The sequence below is a fragment of the Melanerpes formicivorus genome, unplaced genomic scaffold (genome assembly GCF_026170545.1).
Source record: "Melanerpes formicivorus ecotype bairdi unplaced genomic scaffold, bMelFor1.0.p_v2 SCAF_20, whole genome shotgun sequence".
In the NCBI taxonomy this organism is placed as follows: Eukaryota; Metazoa; Chordata; class Aves; order Piciformes; family Picidae; genus Melanerpes; species Melanerpes formicivorus.
Window position 1 is genome coordinate 2,922,000 of NW_027142372.1, and position 22,567 is coordinate 2,944,566.

Sequence of the window (22,567 nt, forward strand, 5' to 3'; positions counted from 1 at the left end):
ATTAAAATCACAGAATTTGTGAACTGCTGCTGGTTTAAAAACAACAACAAAAAAACCCAAACCACAACAAACCAGAAAAACAACAATAAAAAAAAATACATGAACTCAACTGACTTCTGAAATTCCATTCTAGTATACTGAACATTTTTCCTCCAGTATAGTCTGCATAAACAACACTAGTGATTTTTAATTCTAGTCTTATAGTTTTAAAAAGTGTCTCTCTCAAGAACAAAACACCTCCAACACCCAAACAGAACCCACCAAACCAGAAGCTCACACCCTTGACAGAGTCAACCTGCAGATTCCTTGTAACATAAGCATGTGGCACCTCAGACTAACACAGAAAAGTCTACTTTGCTGAATGCCAATCCCAGCAAAAGAAGTGGATTTCTTCAGCTGATGGAAGGATAGCTTAAACATACAACAGGGTTTCTTTCATCCAGAAATGAGCCCCCCACTTCAGAGTTCCTTCTGAACTGCTTTTTATTTTCATGTTCAACAGTTGCCCCAAGCCATCTGCTGGGATTGTTCTACAAAGCCAATAGCACTGGCAGATGAAGATCCATGGGGTTCTCTCATTTTTGTTTTCTTTGGCGCATATGTGGAGCTATTATGAGAACCAATGAAGCATTCAAAATGGTGGTTTTTTTCAATATGCTGATAATACTCTTCTTTTTGTTGCTTATCATCTCTCATGAATGTCTCAGTGTTTTAGTGACATGATCTCAAGACATACACATATGAAATCTAACTCAAACTGAAATATATGTGTTACAGATGCATAAAAGGAAAAAGTATGGGGTGAAAAAAATAACCTTCCATATTTTTCATCTCTACTGTTGATAAATGAGTGAGCAATGTTGCTGGGCAATAGTTTGTGTAACAGATACTTCAGAATGTAAGTTTGGTTACTGTGGTCTGTACCTCTCAAAAATCATGTAACACCAAGATTATGAACAAATTTTAAGTTTATGTGAAAATCAAAACATCTTAAACTAGTCTTATTTCTAAGACAAAAAAACCACCTACTCTGCATGTCACAAACTCTGTGTTGAGTATTGTTTCTCACCTAAATGCTACAGAACCCAGGAATATCACTAACCATGTTTCACCACTGCTATAGCCAAGATTTCATAGTTGTGATTAGTAGCAGCTTCTTAACCTCTAAGTCTCTGGTTAAGGCCCTTTTTTTGAGAAAAATTAAGTCACTGCCCAATGTAACCAGGTGTTGCTAACCTGGTCATGCTGCAAAGGCAGCATTAGATCTTACTGAGCCAGCGCACAGCACACAAACTTCCATTTGAAAAATCTTGTTTGAAAATAATTTTTGGGGCTCAGTGCCAAATATGGATTGTTTTTCTGAATATTTAGTAACAAAACATGTGCAACTTCCACTGTATTCTTAAAGGAGATACTGGGTAACAAAGCCTGTTATATTGCCAAGGAATCAGAGAAACTGGGTACTTGACCCTCCTTGCTCTGTCAAGCTACTGCATTGGGGTTGTGTCCATTTTCAGTGGCCCAGTGTTCCGTGCCCATCACGTAACCACTTCTCTGGTTCTAGTCTGCAACTGTGAACACAACTATCTAGAAATTGGAATAACAGACCAATATGACCTACTGCTTCAGGAACATTCCTCAGGTGCTTTTTTGACACACAGAACTAGTAACTCCAAGTACCTGCACTGATCTAAGTCTCATGCAGCGTGTATGCTTTGTTCCATCCATGGAGCAGGGTCCCCACTAGAAGTCCTACTAAACTTAGTGTGAGAAAATTTGGGCCTCCAATAAATGGAAAAAAAAAATCCCCAACAAATGTAGTGATCATATTCTAGTCAACCAGCATTGTGGATATGCAATAGATTTGAATCACTAGGCTCAGACCAACTTCAGACATGCCGTACCTCTACAGATCTTTCTGAAGCCTGTAAGACTTATCCTAACCTATGGGTCAAAATATCTTAGCAAAAAGTTGCAACACTGTTTCATTCTTGCACTCTTGACCAATCTTACCTGGACATGTTCAGAACTGACTTCTTTAAACCCAGAGTTGACTCAACTCAATACTCTATAAAAGGAAGGCTAGGTTTCACTTCGCTGTTTGAAACAAGTCCTGTGTGAGCATCTGGAAATAAACCTGTGACACACTTCACCAAATACTTATGGGCAAGAAAAATCACATAGACCCTCCTGATCTAAAGAGACTGGTTATTAGAGTTCAAAATCCCCAATTGAAAGACCAACAAACATATTGATCTGCTGAAATCTCACATCAAAGACATTCTCAGAAGGTACAGGTAAAAGCTCCTTTTGGAACACACCCATTTTTACAACAGGAAAGCTTTTATTTAACAGGTAAAGCCAGACAGCTTCTAGAACTGTGGGGAGAAGCAGCAAAAGAGAACAGCTTTCCCCAGCATTTTTTAATGACTTCTTATACTTCAGAAAAACCTAACTGAAGGCACCCTAACATCCAGGCTGCCATGACTGCAAAAACGTTCATTTAAGTAATCACACCAGTGACTGGTGCTTCAAAAACCTGCTAAGTAATGTTGGAAAAACTCAGAATAAGCTGTTACGTTTTTTCTGTGGTAGGAAACTTAAAATTAATTTAACCTTGTGAAGGAATGTAATTTCTGAGTTATATTTTAAATCCAGAGTAGGGGGACTCACTGAACAGATATTAGTGGCTGGAGAGCGACCAGGCAGAAAGGGACCTGGGGGTACTGGTTGATGGTAGGCTGAACATGAGCCTGCAGTGTGCCCAGGAGGGCCAATGGCATCCTGGCCTGCATCAACAGTGTGGCCAGCAGGAGCAGGGAGGTCATTCTGCCCCTGTACACTGCACTGGTTAGGCCACACCTCGAGTACTGTGTCCAGTTCTGGGCCCCTCAGTTTAGGAAGGACGTTGACTTGCTGGAGTGTGTCCAGAGAAGGGCAACAAAGTTGGTGAGGGGCTTGGAACACAAGCTCTATAAGGAGAGGCTGAGGGAGCTGCGGCTGCTTAGCCTAGAGAAGAGACTCAGGGGTGACCTTTTTGCTCTCTACAACTACCTGAAGGGAGGTTGTAGACAGGCAGAGGTTGGTCTCTTCTCCCAGGCAGCCAGCACCAGAACAAGAGGACACAGTCTCAGGCTGCACCAGGGGAGGTTCAGGCTGGAGGTCAGGAGGAAGTTTTACAGAGAGAGAGTGATTGCCCATTGGAATGGGCTGCCCGGGGAGGTGGTGGAGTCGCCATCAATGGAGGTGTTCAGGAGGAGACTTGACAGGGTGCTTGGTTACATGGGTTAGTTGATCAGGTGGTGTTGGATGATAAGTTGGACGCGATGATCTTGAAGGTCTCTTTCCAATCTGGTTTATTCTATTCTATTCTAAAGGTAAATATAAAGTGCAGTAAGGAATGCTAAATGTAATTTTTTCTGTGCTTGAAGATCTGAACTTTTATTTTGATGAAACTACTGAAATGTCTTTTTTTTTTAATGTCTCTGTGATTTCAAAAAAGGATGGAAACTTCTATTAAACTTGTGTTCTCTCTCCAAAAAAGAAAAAATAATACAGTATGAAGATACCTTATTTCCTAACTTTAAGATTGGTAAAGGGAAATCAAAATCACATCACAAAATGGAAGCAAACAACAGAAAATCCCTACATGACTTCTGGCTGGTATAAGTTTGGGTTTTGTTTTCCCTCTTCTCAAGGCAAGCCACCTTTACAGATATTTTCCAGCAGTTATTTTTTGAGGTTTTGGAAAGAGAAGAGAAACAATACACTAATACTTATTACAAAACTGCAAGAACAAGCACAACCAAAAAAAAAAGCATACACATATTACAAAAATAATTATAGCAGAGTGATTCAGTATTCCATCTTTCCAGTTTGCAAACATCAGATATGTTGAAAATACAGCACATAGCAACAAAATGTACCAAGTATAAGCTTACTGTGAGCAAGATTTTCTAGTCTTCCTGCTACTGCTTGCTGAATTTTTAAAAATCAGCAATATGAATAAAGAGGGCAGACAAATGCCAATACCAGCACTGTGAACCACATCACTGCTGCTCAGCTGTCTACAGAGCTCTGAATGGTAAAGCAGCAAAAGAAACTACACAGATACCAGTGTACCCTTCCCAAACGCTCCTCAATCTAAACTGTCCCTAATGGCAACTAAAACCCATGCTAGTACAGTACTATTTAAATGTAAAATATCAGTGGAAATTAGGAGCTCACTCACTCCTCCCTCAATTGGATGCTTCATCACTGCACTCAAGGCATCTTTATGCAATTATACATGTTTGTTCACTACAACTTCAAACCTCACTGTCTGCCCCAAAGAAACACTTTATGAACACCTTCACCTGACTGGCCTTTTTCCCAAGTTGCCTGATCTAAAGCAAAGCAGTAATATACATTAAATGCACCCCTTTGCCTCCCCTAAAGTGACAGAACTGTTGTCCCTCTTAGAGCAAGGAACACTCCTGTCCCTAATTGCAATGCCAATTTTTGATAAACATTCTTTAACTAAAGACTTAGAAAGATGTAGCTTTGAAATATTCAGCTAGGTTGTTTTTCAGTTCTCAGGTTACAGTTATAGATGCACACTCAACTGCAAGTGACAGCTGTTCAATTTTAATGCAACTTGCTTTAGAAAAAAAAAGCCAAGGCTGTACAACGATGCCATACAAGTTGGTGCATTTATGCTGCCAAGCTCCTAGTGATCTCTAGCCCGCTGATCAAATTTAGTCAAATTAGATGAAGAGAAATCTCAGACATCCCTACCACTTACATGAAGCAAACAGACAGGTAGAGATGTCTGAGTGAAATGAAACATGAGCTCAATCCTTCTTGGACTTCTGAGAATCCACATAAGACATCTCAATTACAGTAACCACAAGCTGCAAAATCTGACACTTAGACACCACATAATCTGCTCATTCTTTTTCTCCATACTTCCATGTAGATTTTCATCTCACAAAAGAAAACCCGAATGGAAGTTCTGCTAAAACAGTGCTAAATGGGTCTTCCAGTTACTTCCCTCCTCTTCCCCGTCCTCTGAGGGCATTCAAATTCATCAAAAACCAGACTGGGGAAATGCCATGTGGAGCCGTATTTCTTCAGAAGAGATTTTGACTAAGTAGCTAAAATATTATTGTTTTAAATTTATGCTCAGTAGTATATAATATTCTTATAACTTCTTTTTTTTTCTTTCCTACCTGTGTAACTGAGCCTCTTAAATGTGCACCTACTGACAGGACTCCTGAACAAAATTGTTATATTACACAGATTAAGAAATAACTAAATAAATACTTTTTTTTTTGAAAGGCAAATACTGTGGAGTGTACTTGTTCATTTTTGACAGTATTTAAAATGTTGGTCCCCTACTAGAAATATTTTTTCTACACCTAATATTCTCTAGTGTTAAATTGTAATTGAAAAGGAACTTTTCAATGTATGAATTAAAATGTATTCATTTTGAAGTTCTGAGGAAATTGTATTCCCAGAAATGCAGGGTTTATCACTCTACCCTTTTCATAAAAAATAAAAGTTACTCAAGCCCTATTTTCCAAATACAATAAACATAAACCTAAGAAGAAGATTGCTGCAATCATTTAAATTTCTAATGATCAAATTCTGAAACTACTGTTTACTTTCTGTATTTTTTTAATCTATTCTAAAGGTCTCATCCTGCAAGAAAAATGCAGAAATTAATCTTACACTATGTTGGTTGAAGGAAAACTTCCAAAACATTATCTTTTTTTATGACACACAGGAAGTTTGTCTCTTAGGGGGAATATTCTTTCAGAAATTGCCTGTCTGGAAAGGAAAAAGATCTATAATCATACAGCCGCTTACTTTAAGGCCTTATGAGTCACGACTAAGCATTAGCACTTTTCCAAAACTGCAAACATCATCAAACAGCAAAGAAGCAGCCAAATAAAATCCAAGGTTGTCTTTGCATAGAAATACAGAACATTGAAATTCTGTAATCAGAGTTCCTAAGAATTATAAATTCAAATCTGTAACAAAGGTGAAAAAACACCTGAAATGAAATATATTCCATCCACAAAATAAGGCAAAAGAATTGTTACACACAATACATTGAACATTTCATTGCAACTTTTATTGCTGTTTTCTTAGAATGTCAGGGCTTTTGGTGTTTGGGGTTTTTTACTGTAACAGCACAAATAAACCTCAGAGTAACCCACTGAAACTCTGTTGCTAGCTTCAACTTAGTAAACAATACCTGAAGAGAGCCTAGAGGAAAGTTGGAGAGGAACTCGTCGTAAGGGTGTCTAGCAACAGGACTGTGGAGAATGGTTCTAAGATGACAGAGAGTAGGATCTTGGGAAGAAGTTCTTCAGTACAAGGGTGGTGAGATACTGGAATAGGTTGCCCAGAGTGGTTGTGGGTGCCCCCTCCCTGTAGGCATTTAAGGCTTGATTGGATGACACCTTGGACAACCAAGTCTAGTTGAGAGGTGTCCCTGCCCAAGACAGAGGGCTTAGAGCAGATGATCTCTGAGGTACTGTCCAATCTAAGTCATTCTATGATTCTATGATTTTTTCAAGGGAAACTATCAAGCAGATGTAGACTAGGAGCTCAGTAATTTAATTGTAATGCATACCACTTTAAAAAGCAACATACCCAAGCTGCATATATCACAGAACGCCAACACTGCACCAAAGCCTCCAAGTGCTATTGTCACTCGGAGAGCAAACTAGAAACATCTATGTCAGTGACCTGATACCAAAACAAATGGCAATGCATGTGGTGAAACAAGCACTGCAAACTCAGGACACAATTGTGTTCGACCATTAAAGCTATATGCAGTCAAAACCATATAATATCTATTATTTGCATATATAAAATTACCCATCATTAAAAACTCAAATGAGAAACGGAATAGAAAGTGTTGCAAAACAAACTACCTGAATAAAAAAAGTTTTTAAGCTACATTACTAGGAAGACTCTCATAGCCAGGAAAACCTAAATACTGTCAGAAAGAAGTGAATGTGCAGCTCTTTCACCTGCCACTGTAAACTCAGGTTAGAGCCTACTGGGAAATAGCAAGACACAGGACAAGCTTTTCAACAGATAGAAAATTCTAATATAGATTAGAATACAGATAGAAGATTCTAATTAAAGGTTTTATTTCAGAAGCTGCATATATAGCAGCTGAAATTTTGACTTTAGGGGAAAAAAGACCATTTGAGTAACCTATACATACACAAACTAGGTGTGAAATTGAACGTGCTGAGCTTTTATCCAACCTCTTCACTGGATAGTCAATTTAAATAACATAAGTACAAGTCAGACTTACTGTCTTCAGTAAATTTCCATACTACTTTTAAAGCATCCAGGTTTTAGCTACGCTTTTCAAGTAGTCTTAAATCAAGTAATTTTATTTACTTTTAGACAGAAATTATGATCTACACAGAACACAAAGTGCTTAAAAATGTTCATTTTAAAACAACAAAGAACTGGCAGCAAAAGCGTGCAGGCCAGAAAAAAAAAAATTATAAAAACACTCCAAATTAAACCAATTATTCCCAAGTTGCTACCTGCCCATCCATGTTCTAAATGGCCACTGCTTTTGTGTACCATTGGGAGATTAATTTTCTCATGTTTTTCATTACCAGAGAGGAAGATCAAGATACAAAAATCCACTCAAACTACCTCCAGAAAGAGCAACACACAAGGAAATTACTATTCATCTAATCCAAACATCCAAGATTGGCTGCTTCTGCATATCCTAAGCACACTAAGAAACCAGCAAGACATACATCTCTTAGCAAGAAAACGCAATGGGACTCCAATGCTAGCTGGTTCTTGTCAAGCCTTAATTTCAGCTGTTGTTCTTTCTGGAGTTCTCATGGGAGTGGCCTTGTATGAAAACATTTTTATAATTAGAACTAACCCCCTTTTCACCTTATTAAGTTTACTACTGCCACTATTTACTTACACACTCCCCCTCAAATTATCTGCATTTGTTTTTGTTCTCAGAAACAGAAAACATTAGTTTTGAAGGGCTGAAAACTGTAAAACAGCACATGGTCTATTTGTCACACTCTTCTGCTACTTAAAAGTCAATGTACTAAAGCAATTGAAGTACAAGGCAAGTAGGGAGCAACTATGCAGAACCAGCATGAACTTGCCCACCTTTTGTCTCTACACTTCACTTTTGCAATTACCTACAGAAAGGAAAGTTGGGCTAGGTCAGAGAAGCAACCACAGATTAAACAAAGCACAGAGATTATCTTCCACAACATGTTTTAACAGCATAATTTAGCAAATTCTACTCACATTTTGTAGTACATTGAGTGCAATGGTAAAATAAAATTCACTCCGAAGTTAAGTGAACCAATTTATTCACAGTAGGAAGGCTCCTGGAAGAACATGCTCCAACAGATCATTGCCCTTGGTTAATATTCGGTGCCTCCTTTTAAATGTTGTTTAATTTCTAAGAAAACTATGCATTTTCACTGCTTATTCATGAGAGAACAATGAAATCTTGTGAAAGATGACACATGAAAAAAGAGATATTGATTTTGTATTACTCAGGAAATACTCATCATAAACTACCTTTAAATCAAAATAATCACATATTCAGAAAGTCTAGCGTGTATAATCTCCATTCACAATAAATTTGTTCTCTAGAAGTTTAAAAGTTTACTCAATCTTTGAACATGCCTTTTCTGTAGTACTCCTCAGTATCTAACAGAGTAACCAAAACAGTTTCAATGTCTCTCATTTCACTGAGACAAAAACCCCCAGCAGTTAACATCTATTAAAATATACTAAAAGAAACTGAGAACAGCTATTTATTTTTCACTTCAACAGCTAGGAAGTTACTGTTCTAATTAAAACTAGTACTGACTGCACAGCACATTTCCATTTATATCAAAGGGGGACATACTTCTACCACTTCAATTCAAACTAACTTTCTTTTTGTTTTGGCTTCAATGAACTACTTTAACAGCTTTCCATGCCAGAATCTCCAATACTTCAGTGTATATGCAAGTCTATTGCAACCACTCCTGTTGAATCCAGTTTACTCAAATATTCCTAAACAAAAATCTCCTTGAAGTGAGAATGAAAACTAGACACCTGCAAAAAAGAATTTACCAATAAGAAGCACTGGTTTGAAAATAGAAGATACTGCTACTTCAGTCAAAGAAGAAAACCCTAAAGCAAAAAATCCAAACTTTTTGTTCCAGAAGTCTCCTAAAAGCTTTCTAGAGAAAGAACATGGTATACAGGAGTTTCACTGGAATAACTACTCAAAAAAAACAAAAAAAACCAAAAAAAAACCACCCAGCAGGGATCAGGAAATTTTGTTAGGGATCAAACAGAAGAACTTGCACGACAGGTCTCTAGAAACATAAGCATTGTGACAATTTTTTATATTGACTGAGTCTGGCTATTATCAGAAAAGGCAGGACTAGACCCAGTGTAAAGCTTAAGACAAGAGAAATACTTAGGATCTTTAAAGGATTTGAAGTCTGCCAAAATGGCTATCAACATAAAGGAGAAGGGCAGGCAAGCCAGAGACCACAATGTGCTGCCACAGGCCTCCTCAAGCACATCCAGGAAAAGAGCAGAAACACCTTCATACCTCTATCCAACAAGCAAGGCTGAAAATCTGAAATCAGTCAAAGCCTGTCCACATTCACAATAAACTATATTAAGCCAAAAAGCACATGGGCCTGTCAGCATAAAACATGCCTCTTATGTAGCACCTACAGTTCATCAGACAAAATTGGTGGTGTTTTGACCTCTACATGATTGAGCATCAAAGACTCCTCCACAGTACAACATAAATAGGAGCTACAACACAGACATCAAAACAGATTCACCCAAAGTATTCTTTTTTCTAAACTGCTCCTACTAACCTCAAAGACAGTAAGACACGTGCCTGATTTTGTCACTTATAGGTTCCTTATATTAATCTACCTGCCTTGTATTCTGTAACAGCTGTCTGCTGCTTTTAAGACTGGCAAAACCCAAAGATCCTGCTATGATGAAGTTTGCACATCAAGCTGAGCCGTATCCAGCTAGACCTCATGAGCAGCTGTGACAGATTTTAGCACAGTAGAAAAACAATTCAAGTGCACTACATCTCCTAATTCTTTCTTATTCTTCCTAAGTATAAAAACAAGTACTTTAAGCCAACAGCACATTGCAAGTCAAAACCACAAAAAGCTGTGTTTTTCTAGTAAGATTCCTTAAAACGCTATCAAAGAGTCTTCCTTCTTTATGTGTGGCACTCTGAAAAATACAGCACAATAAAACAATTGTTTTTTAAATTACTTGTAAGGTGTTTTTAAAACCTGTCAGAACTCGTTCAGTCTTTCAAACAATAAGTAAAGAAACAAAATGCTCAGAACCAAAATATTTGTAATGTCTTCTTTAATGCTAAGGCAAACTTCCCTTTTCTTTCCAACATATAAACTAAAACTAAATTGTTAAGTCATGAATATCTTTTAAAAGAGGCTTTCCATCAATCTATGAAACTAGTTCTGGTTTGCAATTCAATATGCTATTGAATAGTATTATGACCACATACAGGATATACTATATTAACACTGAAATTACTTTCAAATGCAGACTAACTCCTGACCAGGCAGTATGGAAAATATTTCCTAAGATATATCAATTAAAATGCTAGCCTTCACAGTCAGACTTCAAGGCAGCAAAAAACCCAAGTACAAATATGAGCCAAATAACCCTCAAAAAAGAAAAAAACTGCCACACATTTTGAAAGGGGGGAAAAATAAAATAATTAACCAATCTCTGCTATGAATTACACACCTTCAAAAATATAAGACTTGTCAACTACTTCTCCCCTAAAGCCACATTCCTAGATTCATTTATCTAACTTACTCAAATCAACAGAAGAATTCTCAGCTCATCATTCTAGAAATCCACTCACTTTTAGCCTCAGGTGTTCCCAAATTCTATCCACTTAACAACTGAAGACAGACACTATCTCACAACCAGAAACTTGTGCAAATCTTTTAACCCAACAATGAACAAAAGAAAACAATGCCTCTCCAGATGTAGGAGACAAAGTTGGACAAAATGCTAGAAATTATTTTGATCTCTCCATATATTTAATTTTAACATAACAGCTAAAAGGAATTGTAAAACCTGAGCACACATAGCAGACATTTGGACTAAAGCCACATCAACTCCAAATGTACTTCAGATTTCTTTAATACTATTGGTTAACATCTTTCCAAGTTTTGCTTCTCCTTCAGTCGTAGCACTTTGCAAATATTTTATAAAGTGTTGATTTTCTACAAAATATCTGAAGATGAAGCACTGTTTTGGAAATTTTAGAGGCAATGACATGTTTAAAGCCACTTGAAAATTCAGAGTTTAGATAACAGCATTAGACAAAGATCAGTGGTTACTGATGTCAATGTCCCACAAAGAACCCACTTGTGCTCTCTCTGCATTTGAAGCTGTGGTTCCATCTACAATTGTTTTGCCTCTAATGCAGAAAATTGTGCTTCCCACTCCTTTCCTTTCCCCACCGCTAAAGTACACAACTCTGTGCAGCTAAGAAGGAGAGCTAAGTCACAAAGTTGTATTCCTGAACGTCACCCTCCACAGCAACAAAAAGTAAAAAAGTTTCCCAGTTCAGTCCGTAGCACAAACAGTTGCATTAATACATTTCAAAGTGAAAGAAAAGGAGCTTTTTTCCCTCCTTAATTTAATTATAGTTTAGGCTTAAACTGAACTACAGCTTTAACAGTCACTGTCTGTATGGGTCATCATCTTCCTACTGTCTTCCAGACACTAAGCTTGCACAACTTCATCAGCACTTTCACATTATTGAATTGCTTTATAGTTCTTCAGTGTTGACATCTGCTTGCAAATAGTTTAGATTATTCAATTAGAATCTGCAATATGATTAAAAATAGCATCTATTTATTTTTGTGGACTTGATATCTGTAGAATTAGTCCTGTAAATTGACCCAGCCACAATCTTCCTTCCTCTGCTTGCCATCTGTTGACTACTTTTTACAAAAATGCCTCTCTTTTGGCACATTTTAAAGACAATTACTGCAATAATTTAATGAGTGTGTAATTATCTCAGGAAAAATTACACTCTTAAATTATCACAATCATTACAACAGCAAGTACTTCATTTTAAGAGGAAACATACATAAAAAAACCTGGACACTATAATATTTGACAGTGACAAAGACTGAGAGAGACTTAAGAAAAGCATTAGTGATAGCAAAACCAATTAAAAAAAAAAAAAAAGGATAATGATTAACAAATTTAACTCTAACCAACAGAGACTGCAATTATTAGCAAACTCCTAAGGCCTTCAAAACAGTAAAGCAGATACTCTGGCATGTTTTCTGCTCCTGAAAGTCCAGCAGCTTTTTGTCATTGGCTTACTGTACAACTCTATCTTGAAAACGGCTATGAAACTAATGAGAAATGGAGAAATTAAAAACTGTAGTTCTCATCCATAAATGTGTTACAAGCTAATCCCACGAACATGTACTTCCTTTCCCCAATCTATGCAATTTTTCTTTATGAAAAGAAATGCTTAAAATGCTTATCTAAAACTAAAACACATACAACAGGAAATGCTCCATACACATTCGACTATAAATAAATTTAACAAAATATAGCTATCTTCAATGATTAATGCATTATCAGCAAAAAGCCACAGATTAGTAATGAAAACATATTATACAGTTGTAGTAGTTTAAAAGACGTGGCTCATTCCAGGAACTGCACTTCCCAGACTCAGGTCTATGTTGCCCTACTCATAATTAACTCTCTACATATGACACAGCTTTACCACTTTGCTCCCACCAATTTGTGCAGACCTTTCTGAAAACAGTAGAAAGCAAGCAAAAACACTGTGAAATCCAGTGCAAAGGTGATAACAGTGCAGGAATTACTTTCATTACTTGTGTATACATCATAAACCTATTAGATGCTGGACATGACAACTGAATTCTGCTGCCTCACTGTGGCAGAGAGCATACCAAGCTCCTACATGGAAGGTGAAAATTGTTCAAGAACAGACACCTAAATCCAGAGCGTACAACTCCTAGATGTGTTTACAAGGAAAGTTGACAAAGATTTACGTTTAGTAATAGGATGATGTCACCCACAAAATGAATCATAAAGGTGCAATGACAATACAAATACAGTGGATATGCTTAATGGGAGCTATACCAGAACTATTAAGCATTTTAGAATAAATAACAAGGGGCTTGGTTTGAAGGTTGTTTTTTTGAGGGGTGTGTTTTTTTACATTTCAAGATTACAACACATGAATTTTAATGCCCTGTTCCCAGACAGAAAGGCTTACTGGAACAGATGTCTAGATTTCAGTTCTCAAATGATGCAAAGTAGGATAAATTTCAAGATGTTGTATTTCATTATCCTCAGTGCTACTGGACACTGCCATCCACTACTTCACAAGCTATACACAGATGTGTAAAACAGCATCATAACTCCACAATCTTGTAACAAAGCTCAGGAGCTGTAACTTACAAACTTTCTATAAAAAAGAGCCAGTGTCTTCTACCAGGATTTTATATAGTGTGATCAATTTGTTACTTAAAATATTTCTTACAGGCTCACTTAAAATTAAACTATATGGAATGTAAGAAATACACTTTGACAAATATCACATCCTTGACTTTTACATATCTTCCATAACTGCATCCATCAAGTAATTGGCTTGTGGCAGCTTACATAACTAGCCAAGAAAACAAACACATCACTGCTTACTATATGTTTCTCTCATAAAACTTTTACAACGTAAGATTTCATATATGAGTAGAACAGCAACAACTGCCAGTGTTAGGTTTACAAGTGGAATGACACAAGGGACTCTTGTTTACAATCAAGTTGAAGCCGATATAAAAAGGAGGTATATGCTAACACAGAGGTGAAGAAAGACCTTCAGGGCACGCATCTCAGCAGCCCATAAGCCTGCATTTCGACCACGTGAAACTTAAGTTCATCTCTGTCAATGCACTTACATACAAGGTTATGTCATTCTGATAGATCATAGAATCTATAAGGTTGGAAAAGACCTTAAAGATCACCGAGTCCAACCTGTCACCACAGACCTCAAGACTACTAAACCATGGCACCAAGTGCCACTTCCAATCCCCTCTTGAACACCTCCAGGGATGGTGACTCTACCACCTCCCTGGGCAGCTCATTCCAATGGCTAAAAACTCTCTCTGTGAAGACCTTTCTCCTCACCTTGAGCCTAAACTTCCCCTGGCACAGTTGGAGACTGTGTCCTCTTGTTCTGGTGCTGGTTGTCTGGGAGAAGAGACCAACCCCCTCCAAGCTACAACCTCCCTTATGGTAGCTGTAGACAGCAGTAAGGTCTCCCCTGAGCCTCCTCTTCTCCAGGCTACAGATACACATGTCCCAGGGTACAACACCAACCAACCACTTGCTCACAATGCTCAGGTTTCCTTTTCTAAATTTTCTACGAGGGCAAGACAAATTTTCTCCATAAATACACAGTGTCATCTGCTGCTACAAAACAAGTGGTCAGAAAGCTTCTGCTTGCAAGCATAAAAGCACTTGCATGTTCCAAGTCAGATTTTGCCAAAAACTCAGATGTGAGATACTGGAATTCATGAATATATTGAATTACCAAGTTATGTCCCAAACTTTTAGTAACAGAAGGAAAAAAAAACAGATTCAGCTTACTAAAGTACTAGGACTACCACCTTGTCCTATAGCACTTAAAAGATGATGAATGGAATTTTATTTTCCAGTTTAATCTCAATTATTCTGCTTTTGTGTATGTAGCCAGAAGAAATTAAAGAACTTATTACAGAATAACATACAGTGACATGGCTCTTAACTTGTCTTAGGGCAGTTTAGACTTCAGATTGTCTTTCCAACTTCCTTTTTCTTCTAAACATGCAGAACTGAATGTTGAAGCCTGTATTTTTGTCACCTTTTTTTCACCTTTATGAAAAGCAAATAGATTGCTTATCTTCAGCAAATTCAGAACTGTTTTAAGTGGAGTTACAAAGATCAGAAGTGTTCTATTGCTCAAAGCTGAGACTACATGAATTCTCTCCACTTTCTGTTCACTAACTCTGATGAAAAATGCATGATGTAAAATTAAGAGGCACAATTTATTTACCATTATAATCTAATTACAGCAGGCATATGAAGTGTAATGGCAGCATAAGACACCCTAGATTGTTTTTAATTCTGCAGCATTATTACACTGAAGAGATTGTACTAATTTTTAAATTATTTTCTATCAAAAGAATAGCTGTACAAGTAAAAATGTGATGACTATGCTTGCCTTTGAATAAGGAAACAAGAATTTAATGTTCTTTCTTAATTTTAAATAAACTCAGTCTAACTACAGTTAGAGGTCTTTGGTTGACTAATGTTGAGTCCATTCCAATAGCTACAATTTGTTATTTCATAAACCAAAACCCTTTCCTTTCTGGAAAAAGTCTCAATCATTACCAAACTAAAACTAGTGTAAATACATACACTAACAACTGTTTTTTTTGAAGTGTGCAAAAGCCATTACAAACCATGATCCTCTAAACCCATAAACATTTTCTCTTAACCATTATGTATGACAGTTATCAAAATTCCTTCCTACCTAACTCCCAGCCTAAAGACAATCCGTTTCAGTATAATCAATATTCCCTCCCCATCCCTCAACCCACCTTCTTCCTCTCTGGTTAAACCACACATTTGTAAAAGGCTCAAGCAGAACGTACTTACCTTACCTTGAACTTTAAATTCTACAGAGTGGCCAAAGTACAGAAGTGAGAGTTAGAACCAAGATCCTTCTTAGAACTGTAACTGGACAAAAGAGAGATCTGCAACAGTTCTCAGACTCAGTAACTGCCACACCTTTCTGCTACTATTCATATTACATATACCTCTGATTTAAGAAGGCTTCTACATAGTTCTTCTCTGTCATTCCCACATCTATACATTCCCACAATAGTCTGAGAGTACCACTTCACAACCAGTTTCTAAAAGAAACATTAAACATGTTCAATTAGATGAATTCAAGTTCAGAATTCAATTTATACAATTTATTGCATACCCTGAAATAATAAACAACAAAATAAGGACTTTTACAGCTGTTTTCTGTTTCTCTCATTTCAAAGTCCCAGGGGGAAAAAAAACAGTAAACAAAAAGCATAAAACATTAGAAAAAGTTAAAGTTGCTGTTCCCACACCACAATAAAAACCAAAACCAAACCCCCAAAACCTTAAGCACTCTCCAGATTTCTCAGAACTTCCCCTCTATTCCTAATTACAACACAAAGCTCTAATCTCTATTCCTAATTACAACACAAAGCTCTAATAGTGACGTTGCCAAGATCAAAGTCCTAAAAGGCTGATGTATGCAACAGAGAAGTCACAGCACCAGAAATTTCTCTTAGACCTACTTTTTGCCGCCTGGCCTGCATCTCACATGCTCTTCACAAACGATACTAATCCCTGGATTTCTTGCCACCCCCCTTTTCCCGAAATCCACTTCCTCTTCACCCTTCACCCCAAGCATACCCCTGGGAGACCAACAGCCGTCAACACTACTGTTCACAACTTCTGCTGCTCCACTTCCAGGCAAGGGAACATGGCACTGGCTCCCTCTGCAGTATTGTACACACTGTCAGAAACAGCAACATGTTTCACTAGTAGCTACCGTGTGCCTTCAGGTTACAGAGGCAGCTGGCACTAGTAGCTACTTCAGCTGTGCCCAATTCTTCCCCCTCGCCAACCTAAAAAAATACAGAATATTCACCAAAACCAGCATTCACTGCATTATTTAGTTAATCAAGCCTGTCTCCAATGGGCCGCTGTATACATGTTTTATTTACACTATACCACAATCTGACAGAAGAAGTTTCACTAGTAGGAACTGACAGTAACATGCTCCATGAACATAAGCAGAAATTGTAATGGTGAAGCAATCTACTGAACCAGGACCAAAGATTAAATGTCTGAATCACTTCTCTCTACATTAATGACAAAATAAAAGGGGGAAAAAGAAGTGTTATGTTGCTTCCTTTATAGGCCTGCATCCTGCAAACTAAGTAGAATTAAGAGCAAGCAATCAAGTTCCTTTCCTGGCCAGTAATTTACAGTAAGACACCACTCTCTGTTCTGAGGTAGAAAATATTGCTAGCAAGGATACAGTTATTAGTATCTTTTTTAACCTGTCTGCATGTTTATGTTTGACGCCAGAGTTGCCTATTTTGAAATTCACAGACTGAAAATTGCAACATCTATATTCCCTCTCCTTTATCAAACACAAGCTAAATTCCTACTAGTATCTAAAACAGGAGTTTAAAATAAAAGTGCCTACTTTTGCTGTTCACATGTACATGGATTCCAAGCACGATTTTGGAAACCCTAGGAAACCAGCAATGGCAGCTGAACAAGTCAGTCCATTTGTCATAGAGAAGCTACAGCTCCTTCTGTCTAACCATCCAACTGCAGAGGCTTCAGTCATTCCTGGCAAATCAAATTCATGCTGGAAGCTATGAAGATGAGGCAAACTGTGATAACATGAAGTTATTAACTTACAGGTAATGCAGTCACTGATACCACCCCTTAATAAGGAAAGTCACTGAACCAGCCTTCCAAAACTGCAGTAATAGCTTTAAAGATTGGTAAATTTTAAAAGGTGTGAGAACAATAATTTGTGGCTTTGGTTAATAAGGCTCTTCCATTTTCAAGATCTATTCATTTTTGACTTAGCAATTTTTTGAGCTAGAAAATCTGCAAGGCTCTCAGGTACGCTGAAGTTTCTAGTAGATGTAATAAAACCATGATTTTGCTGGTTGCAATGTGAAAAAACAACTTTACTTGCCCTATTTTGTTTGCTTTTGAAAAGCTTGGCTACTCTTTTTAAGAGACCAAAGCAATCCAGAAGGACTAGTCTATATTTCCATGTATTGACACTTATGTAATTCCTATTAAAAAAAGATGATGATAGATATTAAGATAAAGGTTACATAAAGAAGTGGAATTAGTACTCAAAACTATTTGAAGATTTACTACATCAGGTATGTTATGAGAAAACACATATAAGACACAGGCTGAAGGACTGAAGAATTGTCTTTCTGAACTCTTCAGTGCTCATGCAACTTCAATTGATCTCAAATAAACTGAAAAAATGCTGCCTGGAAAGTTCACTTCTCTTATACAAAAGTAGAAAAGTACAATATAATTTTTGTGATACCTTGTCCTTCATGAGAGGGCTTTAATCCTTGCAGCAGATATGCATGTGACACTAAAATAACTGTAGTGTTTTGATGGTGCCCAAAGTAACAAAATCAGGAACAGGCCTTCACATATTCTCTATTATTACTAATTGCATCAAAAGCAACAACAGAGTTTGTTTTTTTAGCCAATGAGCATGAACACAAAGACACCAAGCAAAGGACTCAAGTAACAATAAAACCAGCAGAATTCTTGCAGCCACACAAGCCTTAGTAAAGCACTAACAAATGTTGCTACAAGTACTTTAAAAGACAATTAAGCCATTATATTTGCACCAAAATCATAAACCAACAAATTTTCTCTGCTGTACTTAGGAAATATAAGCAGCAGAAGGACAGGCATCTTTTTCTCTGAATAAATATTTCATACAAATCTTGTTTTCTGCAATAGTAACAAAAACAGTAAAAGGCAAAGTCTGTATCAACATATTTAGGATTTTTCCCTCAACTAGCTGTGATGTAGACTTCTTCAGGGTCAAATAACAATACCTCAGAGACTTAAGTTACCGTGTTTCAGCACAAGGACCAAACATCATCATTCATTTCAGCACATCAACCAAAATAAAACAGTTCAAAGCTCCACCCCTCAAATCTCTACATACCTGTCCCTGTGAGGTTGCACGACTTCTATCTTGCATACGCTGATTAGAAACTGACGAATGCCAGGGATGGATCTGACTTTGAGACTGTGCCCGAACAAGATCAGATGACTGTGTTACTTGCTGTGGGGTTATATGATGTTCTAGATCGTGCTCTAAAACATGGCTTGTGCTATCCTGAACAAATGCAGAATCATCAAACTGTGGCAGGAGGTCTTCCTGAAGAAGGTCATCTGGGTCAAGTCCTGTAAACGGTTCATTGTGACTCTCAACTTGATGAAGTAAGTTCTCATCTAAAGACGTAAAACCGTTGCTTTCAATAGGGTCAGTGAAATGGCTTATCTGAGAAGTGGAACCAGTAGAAGCTGGAAAATTAATATTCACAGGAGAGAGTTTTGAACTACTAAAGTTGCCCTGAGGATGTGCAGAATGCAACATTTGAAAACTATTTGAATTCAAAGGTGTATTAGGATTCAACATGTGCTCAGCTGTTTCTTGCTTGGTCCCTGTTTGAGATGTAAAGGCATCACTTCCAGTGAAGTCAGAGATAGAGTGTGTCTGCTGGCTAGTAGAAAGAGCTGTTGTAGACTGAAGAAGGCTGGTAGGAGAAATGTGGTTATTAGAGTAAGGATAAGGAGATGAAAATTGTTGGCTATTATTGACAGAACATGGAGTAATAGTTGGAGACTGTCCATCAAAATTTCCTTCTTGATTCCCACAAAAATGTATTGAAGCACTTGCAGTTTGAGAAAACTGTTGAACAGACAGAGGCTGCTGTGAAGTTGATGGATTAGAAACTGAAGGTGGGTGGTTAACACTGACTCTGAGAGAAGTAGATACATTAACTTCCATGAAGTCTTTTGGCTGACTCAGAGCATCTTGCCCTGTGTTGCTTCTGCTTTGTTGTGACCGTAGCGAGGCACACTGATGCTGCGGTTCATTAGCCTGAAATAAGGCAAAGTCATGGTGTGCTACAAAGCTTTTGTTTTGCTGCATAGACTGAGAATGTCCTTGGTGAAAGGGGGACCCATTTTGATTTGTAACAGTTGTGGCAGTTTGATGACCCCACATAGGACTACCATCAGCCACATCTGGAAACATTCCATTAGACTGGTTTTGCGGATGAACTGGTGAGCAATTGAATTGAGAGTGTGGGGACAAGACGTTGTCAGCTGAGCTATTAAAAGACTGATTTACTGAGTGAAGTTTCAGTGTATCATACTGATTCAGCTGATCAAACTCACTCATCTTTTGCTGATTTTGAGCATCTTGCACATGGTTCAGTGAGTCTATGTGCAAAGGTTCAAATTCTGCACCCAAATTCAATTCATCAACAAGTGAAACAGGTCCAGATTGAACAAAGGCATCATCTGACAAACCTTCTAAGGTCTCACTAAAAAGATTGGCATCATCAAAAAAATCCATCATAGGATCAGTCATCTTGCTAAGTCTGTACTGCTTTTTCTCTCAACTCCAAATGGAGTCAATTTTGGCTCTCTGCAGTGAACAGAAAAAAACGACATCCAGCAGTCACCATCTTATCCAAGGCATGCCAACATCCATTACTGCTTCTAATGAAACATTCGTCTTAAAGTGTTAAAGCATCCTATGGGAAAGGAAAAAAAAAATATATCACTTTCATGACTCTCCTCATCACTCCTTCCCCTCCCCAACACTTTTGCAGATTTTTGGTATTTTGTTCAAACTAAGTCATTTTTGCTTGTCATCAATGCCTTGTGCAACATTTATTGGGTTTGTGCCTTATGTAATTCAAGTACTATTTGATTTTTTCAGTGTACCCTATTATCTATGCACAACTTTAGAATCTCCTTTGCCATTTGCACTGAAGCTACTAAATTGTTATAGAATTGTGGATTTTAGTAGTGCAGAATTAAAATTTGTTTATAGAAAGAAATCATGTAACATAGAAAATGCACACAAACGTTCTGTATGTTGAAAGAAGGCTTGAGAGGTTATAAACTACATTTAACAACAAAGCTACCTTAACTACAGTAGGAAAAGCTGGAGTACTGTCTCTTCTATTTCAGTTGCATTAACAAAGACTGAAAAACTGTATTTTTTTTTCAATTAAAGACATAATAGAACTCTTACTTATAGTAAAGACAAGTGGATGAACACAGTCAAAGATAAGCACAGGAAAAGAACTACCTTTGGCTCAACATAGTTTACACACTTACCTAGTTTGGAAACAAACTGGTTATGGTTTTGCTTTTAATTTATTTTTAGCATCACTGAATGATCACCAATGACTTAGCTTTTAAGCTAGAGGAGCTGAAAAGGCTGGTTTCACTTTAGACTAAGAACTTGCACATTTGTAATACACTCAAACAGAATGAGAAATGAATGAAATTGCATGTCTGTGGTAAATTATCTCTTCAGATAACTAGTAAACCTCCAGAATAGAGGAGCAATCACTCTAAATGAGCATTTTCATGGAATAATAATTCCTTTATCCCATCTATGCATATATCTTATTGCTATAAAGAAAAAAGGGAGAGAACAGCCCCAGTTTTAATTCCTGACCCTCCTACTATAGGTCACCTTGATGCTCTCTTTCTCCATTAAAATTGCAATTCTTCATTAATGAATTCTCTTATGAATTAGCATAAGATTCTTCCACAACTGGACACCCTGAAAATCTGCAATGTTCTGACACACACGATTCATGGTGGACCTATACGGTACAAAGCAGTCTTGAGACAGGCTGATGAAAACCTGTCCTACTTATACTCCTATTCCACTCAAAGTGCTGTGACTATAGTCAGAATAAAACCTAACCTAACTTCATTAACATATTTGAAAACTCTGGTCAGATGGACAAATAAATCCTCTGTCACACTGAAAGGGACCAATTAGTGACACCTATCAAGCATGGATTGGTATGAGTGTAAATTACTATGAGTACAGAGGTACAAGCAAGCTCTAAATATGACAGAAGTTTAGGAAGATGACATCTTAGCATAGCAAATTAGCGTTGGATTCCAGATGATGCATCTTTGTGCCCCTTTACATTGAGTATCTGTGACAAAGTTACATTTCTTTTAAAAACTAAGTTCAGTATTTTTTAGGAGTAAATTCTCTACCATTATTGTATACTTATTAATATTAATCTTTACTCAAAGAGAGCAAGTTCATTTCACGACATCAATGCTTTATGAACTGCTTCAATCAATCTTAATAAATGAGCATCATAATAGAAGTACAACCTCATAAGGCAACTGAAGCACTGCAATCGTACTTTTTATCAAGTTAGTGCCCCCTATCAGCTAGAATTACTTCAAGGTTATTTACTAACTATAGGACATGCAGTAAACTTTGAATTTTCCACAGCAGATACTGCTTTCTTCTTTAAACATAATAGAACCCAGAGGCATCCAACAATGTTTCTCAACAGTATTTACTTTCTCCTGTTATATTTTAAACTCTAAAGCTTGTACCAAACAAGCAGATTTTATGTAGAGAGAACTAAGCCACAGAGACTAATTCTATTACTACTGTAGGGCAAACTACTATCTGACAGCTATGTAACAAAATCATACACTGGACTCACTATTTTAGAAACAACACTGACAAAAGAAAAAAAACACACAACAAAACCAAACCAAACTCCTGCCCAACATGAAGCTTTCTAAAATTTATTACCAGGTAATATCAACACTGTCT

At 37.2% G+C, this 22,567-nt stretch overlaps 1 protein-coding gene across 7 annotated transcripts in view; it reads right to left on the minus strand.

The window, feature by feature from the left end:
- CHD9 (chromodomain helicase DNA binding protein 9) overlaps window positions 1-22,567 on the minus strand; it is a 90,745-nt gene that overhangs the window by 55,053 nt on the left and 13,125 nt on the right. For 6 of the 7 annotated variants that reach the window (XM_068150528.1, XM_068150527.1, XM_068150526.1 and 3 more), the window contains exon 4: window positions 18,887-20,489. In XM_068150528.1, the coding sequence (XP_068006629.1) occupies window positions 18,887-20,323 (1,437 nt within the window). In that variant the 5' untranslated portion in view covers window positions 20,324-20,489. Of the gene's footprint in view, window positions 1-16,445; window positions 16,723-18,886; window positions 20,490-22,567 lie in introns of those variants that run through there. The other variant, XM_068150530.1, reaches the window with a different exon arrangement.